Below are 8,537 nucleotides of genomic sequence, written 5' to 3'. Positions count from 1 at the left end.
GCGAGCCCCGCGGAGCCCCGCCGAGCGCCGGGACTGCGGCGGCTGAGCCGCGGCGCGCATTGCGGAGGGCTGGGAGCACAGGAGCCGCCGCCTGCCTGATCTGGAGGGGATGCACGCGTGCCGGGAGCGTCCCCTCCTCCTTTTCGGGGCCGCCGCAGGCTCAGTGAGCCGTTTTTTCCCTCTGGCCGGCAGGCTGGGCGCGCAGGGACGCGGGCCCCCGCTGGGCGCGCAGCAGCACCATGGGCACGGTGCTGTCCCTGTCCCCCAGCTACCGGAAGGCCACGCTGTTTGAGGATGGCGCGGCCACGGTGGGCCACTACACGGCCGTGCAGAACAGCAAGAACGCCAAGGACAAGAACCTGAAGCGGCACTCCATCATTTCCGTGCTGCCTTGGAAGAGGATTGTGGCCGTGTCAGCCAAGAAGAAGAACTCCAAGAAGGTGCAGCCCAACAGCAGCTACCAGAACAACATCACGCACCTCAACAATGAGAACCTGAAGAAGTCGCTGTCCTGCGCCAACCTGTCCACATTCGCCCAGCCCCCACCGGCCCAGCCGCCCGCACCCCGGGCCAACCAGCTCTCAGGCTCCCAGACCGGGGTCTCCTCCTCTGTCAAGAAGGCCCCGCACCCCTCCGTCACTTCCGCAGGGACGCCCAAACGGGTCATCGTCCAGGCATCCACCAGCGAGCTGCTGCGCTGCCTGGGCGAATTTCTCTGCCCCCGGTGCTACCGCCTGAAGCACCTGTCCCCAACGGACCCCGTGCTTTGGCTGCGCAGTGTGGACCGCTCCCTGCTTCTGCAGGGCTGGCAGGACCAGGGCTTCATCACGCCGGCCAACGTGGTCTTCCTCTATATGCTCTGCAGGCATGTTATCTCGTCTGAGGTGGGTTCAGACCATGAGCTCCAGGCCGTCCTGCTGACCTGCCTGTACCTCTCCTATTCCTACATGGGCAACGAGATCTCCTACCCGCTCAAGCCCTTCCTGGTGGAGAGCTGCAAGGAGGCCTTTTGGGACCGTTGCCTCTCTGTCATCAACCTCATGAGCTCCAAGATGCTGCAGATCAATGCTGACCCACACTATTTCACACAGGTGTTCTCCGACCTGAAGAATGAGAGTGGCCAGGAGGACAAGAAGAGGCTCCTTCTAGGGCTTGATCGGTGAGCCCTGTAGCCCTGGTCATGGCTCAAGGATTCATTTTTAAAAATTTATTATTAAATCAGAGTTTTGTGTACAGTATGTGTCTAGCAAAGCCACCAAGGGCCTCCCCCTTCCCATGTTCTCTCCTTGGGATTTTTTTCAGCCCTGTGAAGAATTCTGGAGACTTGAACTCTCAAACCTTGTGCAAACCCAGATGTACTCGAAGCCACCCAGGCTGACCTCCCGCTTTGGGGAACCCAAGGGGCTGACTAGCCCCTGCTGCCTATGCCCTTGCTGGATCCATGGTGGGTGAGGCTGCCCACTGCTCCCTGGATGGGAGCTGGTGAGGGGGTCTCTGGCTGCGGGCCCAGGGAGGAATTGGGATTTCTGGTCAGAGGTCCAACTGTTTTGGATGGTTCATTCTCCCAGAGGCTCCTCAAGCCAGCTACCCTGACTGAGCCTCAAAGACAAGGGTTTTGAAGCAAGATCCTCGTAAGCCCTGGGACATCTTCAGTAGAGGAGGGGCAAAGTGGGTCTCGTGCAATGATTGTGTCCAGTGGTTTGCCTGCGCACGGCCCTGGTTTGCGTTTTCTTTTTTTGGGAGAAGGGCTTTCCTTTAGTGGAGAAGTGGAACTTGCCCCTCTGCCCCTTGCCCACTACTCCCAGCTCCCACATTAGTGTTGGCTAATGAGCTTGTTTGCCTCATTAGGTTCTTATTTTGGGACCCAGCTGAAGGGGTAGGGTGAAGCTGGGTACAGCTACTTTCCTAGGTGAATTTTTCATTTGAATAACACAGCTTAGTCACCCTGTGGTGAAAGCCAGGACAGTGGCAGCTGCCCATTAGCAACAGCCTGTCTTCTGGGCAGGTGGAGAAGTCCACACCTGAGACCAAGCTGGTGCCCACCTAAGTGCTAAGGCCTCTTGCTGGTGCACATGACATTTGTCCTGCCGAGTCGGGGTAGGTGAGATCAGCAGTAGGGGTGATGTGATAATGGTGTATCCCACCCCCACCCCGTGTTAATTTAAAGCTGTTTCCAAGCAGTTTACTTTCTTCTGGAGAGGAAGCCTTGCTCTGTAAGGCCCAGTGAGACAGCTGGATCTTGGAGATAATTACAAGATGGGAGTTTGACTCCTGATTGCTTTGGAAGCTTGGTGATTCTGTAGCTGATTACTTGCAGCTGCTAGTTTTGGTGTCCACCTTACCCTAGTTGCTATGAAAACACATGTTATGTACTTTACCTGTTTTCTTTCTAATTCTCCCAGACTGGTGGCTTGGGAGAGGTCCACGAGAAGGAAGCAAGTCTTCCTGTGTGGCCCCCACTCTTCCTTTGGGGAACAAATAGCAGTGTGAAGATGCTGTAGAGGATTCTCTCTTCCAGTCCTGGTCACCAGGGAGTGCTGGAATTGGGGGCTGGGGTGGGGAAGGCAGAGGTCATTTTACATAGGATTAGGTTTTAGGTGGCTGCCAGACTTCTGCACAAGCACTACTGAAATTCACATTAAAAAAAAAAAAAGAAAGCTGTGAAATTGAGGTACCAATTTAAGAGGCCTGGAGCAGAGCCTTTTGGTCTGAGGCTTTCCCAGAGATGGGGAAGAGGGCCTGCCCTGCTGGAGAGCCTTTCTCCAGCTACTCCTTGAGGTCCACACTGAGCCAGTTCCTGGGACTGTGAGATAATCGGATGAAGAGCTGGAAGGCACCTGCGGCTGCTGGCACAGACTTTACCACAGCCTCTCTTCTCTGCTGGTTTTTATGCAGCCTGTCTTTTCATCCTGCTGCCACTCGTGACCCGAGGTGGGAGGCCTGTGGGCACAGCTGGCCCCTTCGGGCACAGAAGAGGAGCTTCAGGTGCCTAGTCTCAGCAGGAGGGTGCATGTTTGTAGTCCATACAGCTGGCTGAACCTGGCCTAGAACTGTGCCATTAAGTTGCATCCACAGGATTCCGGTTTTTTATCTGTTTCCTTCTCTCTCTGTAAAATTCTTTTTTTTTTTTTTGTTATTGTTGTTTTTTGTTTTTGGAGGAGGTACACATTTCAGGAGATGTTGTGGACTAAGAAAACAACTCTAGTTCCACCAATGTGAAGCCTATGTGTTCTCTTCTCTTTCCTTGCACTGGTCATCAGTATTGTAAAGGAGCAACTGATATACTTGAGTGTGCAAGCAATGAACCCATTTGACATGCTGCTATGAAGACTACTTTTAGAACAACAACAAAAAACTAACCTACAAAAAAAAAACAACCTTTATTCTTTAATTGTTGCTTTTACAGTGATATTGTCCATGCAAACCAGGAGCATTTTGTGTCTTAAGAAAAATAATCTTAGAACAGATGGCTGTGAAAATTACACCCATGCACAGAACAAGCCACAGGAATAATAGTTCAGGATTTGGTTTTTCTCTTTTTCTTGTAAACCTGAGGGTTGATATATTCTTTCCATGCAGTTACTAGAATTTAGTTTTGTTCCAACAGTTGTTAAACTTGCAATGAAAAGAAAATGTGCCATTTTTTTTTTTCTCTCAGAACTATTCATAGCTGTATATTTGAAACTGCTAATTACACATGTGTGATATATGTTGGTTTTTTAGTGCAATTTCTTCTGTAGCTATTCTTTGACCAAACTGTGGGTATTGTTAATATTAATTTATATTTGTCTCATTTTGTATGTATGTGTAGTGTGTGAGTATGTGTGGTTTATAATCTGACAGTCATGAAGCTCAGTTTGGCTGTAATTTAATTCCCCTTTCCTTATTTTTATTTATTTTTGTACTGTGCTGATTCAATAAAATGCACTGACCATCCATTAAAAAAAAAAAAAGATAATATTATCTGCATACAAAGGCAATTTTACTTTGTCTTTTCCAATTTGCGTGACTTATTTTTTCTTTTCTAATTAGTATGTTGAGGATTTCTAGTACTACATTTAATTGAAAGGGGCAAAAGTGGGCACCCTTATCTTGTAAAAAAATCTTTCAACTTTTCACTGTTCAATATGATGATCACATGATACTAAAGTCAGTGAAGTCTTTTACCTATTTGTCATATTTGGCTATATTGTGTTGAGCATTCCATCTGTATCTAATTTGTTGGTAATGTTTTCACGAAAGAATGCTGACTTTTGTCAAATACTTTATTTTTGTATCTATTGAGATGATTATATGACTTTTATCTCTTATTCTATTAATGTAATATACCAAATTTATTGACTTTCATATGTCAAACCATCCTTGCATTTCAAGGATAAATCCCACTTGATCATGGTGTATAATCTTTTTATTTTATTTTATTAAATTTGACTTGTATTTTGTCAGGATTTTTTCCATCTGTCTTCATTAGTATAGTGGCTTGTGATTTCCTTTCTAGTAGAATGCTTGTCTGATAGCAGTATCAAGGTAGATTTGAGCTCATAAAATGAGTTTGTAGAATTTGTTGCTTTTCAAAGTATTTTTAAAGTTTGAAAAGGAATGGCATAAGTTATTCATTAACTGTTTTGTAGAATTCATTCTTGAAACAGCTCTTGGGATTTTATTTATTGAAAAAAATTTTGGTTAATAATTTAATGCCTTTAGTTGTTATTGGTCTGTTAAAATGTTCTACTTTCTTCACAATTCAGTGTTGCTATGTTGCATGTGTCTATATCAGTATTTTTCTTTTTCAATGGACTTTTATGATCTCTTATGTTTTTGTAGTATCACTTGTAATATCTCTTTTTTCACTTCTGATTTACTTGAGACTTCTCTTTTTATCTAATCCAAAAATAAGTCTTAATTTAACTGATGTTTTTTTTGTCATTTTTCTATTTAATTCAGTTCTGCTCTGATTGGTAAAAGTATTTTATTTTATTTTTTACTGGTTCATTGTTATTATATATAACATTGGGATTCCTTATGTCATATTTATACATGCACATAATAAAATTTCATTTGATTTCATTTCCTGGGGCTCTGATCTATAACTTCCTTTCTTATGTTATGTAAATGTTTAGTTTGATTTTGTTTTACTAGTTCTTAGAGGTTTTAAATTTAGATTGCTTGAAATCTTTCTTTTTTTCTTAATGTAGTCATTTATCATTGTAATTTCCTTTTTAAAAATGTTTTTTTTCTGTATTCCATCTGCTGTGTTTCCATTTTCATTTGTCTAAAGAAGATTATTAAAAATTTCTCATTAACTTCTTTCTTCCTTCTCATTGATAGTTAAGGATTGCACTTTCTTAATGTCTTCATATTTTTAATCTTCTAATTTCTTCTTGTTATTGGTTTCTATATTCATACTATAGTGATTGGAAAAAATACTTGGTATAACTTCAGTCTTCTTAAATTTATTGGTTTGTTTTGTAACCTAACATAGGCTCTATCCTAAAGAATGTTTCTGTGTCTGTGAAAAGCATTTATACTCTACTATTATTAGGTACAACATTGTTTGTGTGTGTCTGCTTTGTGTATGTGTATGTGTGTGTGTGTGTGTGTGTGTTGTGTGTGTTGTGTGATATTTATTTGTTCTACAGTATTAAGTCCATTGTGTCCCTATGGGTTTTATGTTCAGATGATATAGCCATTGTTAAAAGGGATGTAAAAGTTCATTACTATTACTATATTGCTGCTAATTACCCTTTTAGTTCTTTTAGCATTTGCTTTATAAACTTAGATGTGCTATGTTGGGTGCATAAATATTTACAATTGTCATATGTAAATTTAAATTCATCATGAATTTAGCCTTATATTATGTAATGAACTTTATTGTTTCTTGTGACAATTTTTGGCTAAAAGTCTAGTAAGTCTAATATAGCTACCTTTGATCCCATTGGTTAGCTTTTACATGGAATATCTTTTTATATCCCTTCACTTACAGCATACATGTGTTTTTAAAACTGAAGTGAGTCTCTTATGGGTAGTACATAGTTGGATCTTGTTTTTTTAAATACATTCAGCTATTCTATGTTTTTTCATTAGAAAATTTAATCAATTTACATTTAAAGTAACTATTGATAATTAAAGAATTGACATTGCTCTGTGATAATATTAAGAATATAACAACATATGAGTAACAATATTATTAATATTCCAACAGAGCAGGTCAATATTAATATTATAAAAAAGCAAATTAATATTACTAATTTGACTAAATTCTTAAAGTGAGTTTGAAGTTTTATCTGTTTTCACATTGCTTATCTTCTTTCATTTCAACTTAAAGAACTTCTTTTAGCATTTTTTTAAGGCAGTCTTGCATTGGGCTTTCTGGATATGAATGTTTGTTCCTTTCTTCAAATTTGGGAAGTTTTCTCTTTTTGTCTTCAAAGAAACTTTCTACGCTTTCTTTTTCTCTGACTCCTTTGAACTCCCCCCATTGTTTCACTTGATGGTGTTCCATAAGTTCCATAGGCTTTTTCTGATTCATTTTATTCCATCCCTTTAGATTTTTTCCCTCTTAATGAGTGATTTCAAAAGACTCATCATTGAGTTTACTTAATCTTTTCTCTATTGATTAAATCTCCCGTCAAATATCATTGAGTTCTTTAGCATCAGAATTTCGGTTTGGTTCTTTTTTTTATGATTTCTCTTTGGTGATATTCTCATTTTGTTTGCATATTGTTTTCCTGACATCATTTTGTATTCTGTTTTTTTCTTAAAGCTCACGGATCTCTTTTAAAACAATTATTCTGAAGACTTTCTCAAGTTGTTTGTAGATCTCCATTTCTTTAGTGACTGTTATCGGTGTTTCATTATTTTTGTGCTGTCATGTTTCTCTGATCATTTATGACCTTTGTAGACTTGTTTTGATTTTTGTTCATTTGAAGAAGTAGGTACTTATTCCAGGATTTACAGATGGGTTTCTATAGGAAAAGTCCTTTACAAGTGAGCTCATTCAGATGATCTGAATGGGCTTTTGGGAAGAGTTCATGGTTGGGTTTGCTGCAAGAGTCCTCAGGCAGGCTGTCAGGGGCTGGTATGAAATGATAGGTGAGAATGGCATCTGGTTGCATGGGTGAATGCTTGGTGTTTAGGTTTCTACAGTTAGCTTGATTCTGCTTTAGTGGACCTGCATCCTGCATGCATCCTGACCTAGTACTGCGGTGGACTAGTTGACTGGTTCTTTTGGGGGGTGGAGTACCCCTGAATCCTCAGGTTGGATACCTTCTCTCTCTGAGGGTTCAGCCTAAAGCCTATGTCCATGAGGTCTCGCCTGGTACTGGAATGCATTTGGTATCTGGGTCCATAAGAATTGTTCTGAAGTTTGACATTATGGAAGCTGACCTGGAATTGGAATGAGGCTGTGGCTTGAGTCCATGAGGTTGGGTTTAAGTCTTGGGTCTTCAGGGGCCAGATTAAGGCCTATAAATACAGGGGTCCAGCAAACTAGGTCCTTATCGGGTAGCCTGGAATCATGGTCTAGAGGACTTGGCGTTGAACTCTAGAGTAGTTCAAGATCCTGGATCCACTAGAGCTTTTGCCCACAGGATGGATCTAGAGAACAAGCCCTAAAGAACTCCCTTTTGCCATTTTGCTGACATTGCTCTCCAGAGTCTGTAATGATTTAGCATCATTCTTTTCTTCTGAGCATAGGGAGGGGATGAATCCTGACAAATGAAAAGTTCCTTTACAAATGTAAATTTACCTCATAAAAGGGTGTTTTACTCTGTTTTCAGAGCCTCTCTTATGCTACAGTGTTTCAAAATGATAATTTCTGAATGAAAAGGCCTATTTTGGGGTAGCCTATTCTGGTCCCCTACTTATTTAATCAATATTCTTTTTGGTGGATGGGAAGGGAAGGGCTGGTCTTGAACTCATGGACTCAAGTAATTCTCCCACAGTTTGATTTAACCAATAATATTACTCACACTAACGTTGCATCCATTTTTTTTTGTCATTGTTTTTAATTTGGTACATGGCTCTGGAAAATTTCCCAGAAGTTATATATTTATATACATGTTCAGTTCTCCCCTAGGAATGTACATTTAGATGTGGAATCTCTTAAGTCTAAATTTGCTAATATTCTTAGGGTTTTGATACAACCACATCCCTTTATGCTAATACAAATGTATTGGCTAACAACTCCACTCAGAGGAAAAACTGCTCTCAATGATCTGTCACTACTTCAGTTCACAGCCATTTCCTCACTGATGGATTGACAAACTCAAGGTTCACTTCTGTGCCTCAGTATCCTGCTTGCATTGCTTTTTTAGAGGGAAATTTGAGGTAGATGGAGTTCAGACAGGACATAGGAGAAAGGAATGCAGACTAGGAGAGAGAGCCAATGTCCAAGGAAACAATGCTTCATTTTATCAGCTCTGGACTCAAAGCAACCCAGATGTCTAAAGGCAAAGGCAGATAGAGTGGATCAAGATACCATTGTCACCTAGAAAGGGAAATCAGAGGGAGAGAGAAAGCTGTGATGACAGAGAATT

The 8,537-nt window shown here is 41.3% G+C and overlaps 1 protein-coding gene across 1 annotated transcript; it reads left to right on the top strand.

The window, feature by feature from the left end:
- Positions 1–239: 239 nt before the first annotated feature.
- LOC143387282 (cyclin-dependent kinase 5 activator 1-like) lies at positions 240–1,803 on the top strand. Its single transcript, XM_076841812.2, has one exon. It carries the CDS (start codon positions 240–242, stop codon positions 1,161–1,163), a length of 924 nt encoding a protein of 307 aa, XP_076697927.2. The 3' UTR covers positions 1,164–1,803.
- Positions 1,804–8,537: the final 6,734 nt, after the last annotated feature.

Source organism: Callospermophilus lateralis, unplaced genomic scaffold (genome assembly GCF_048772815.1).
Source record: "Callospermophilus lateralis isolate mCalLat2 unplaced genomic scaffold, mCalLat2.hap1 Scaffold_227, whole genome shotgun sequence".
In the NCBI taxonomy this organism is placed as follows: domain Eukaryota; kingdom Metazoa; phylum Chordata; class Mammalia; order Rodentia; family Sciuridae; genus Callospermophilus; species Callospermophilus lateralis.
The sequence above is the reverse complement of the archived record's forward strand: the minus strand, read 5'-3'. Positions and strand labels throughout refer to the sequence as shown.

Coding starts and splice junctions, on each gene's coding strand:
- LOC143387282 (XM_076841812.2), top strand. CDS start 240: ATGGGCACGGTGCTGTCCCTGTCCCCCAGCTACCGGAAGGCCACGCTG.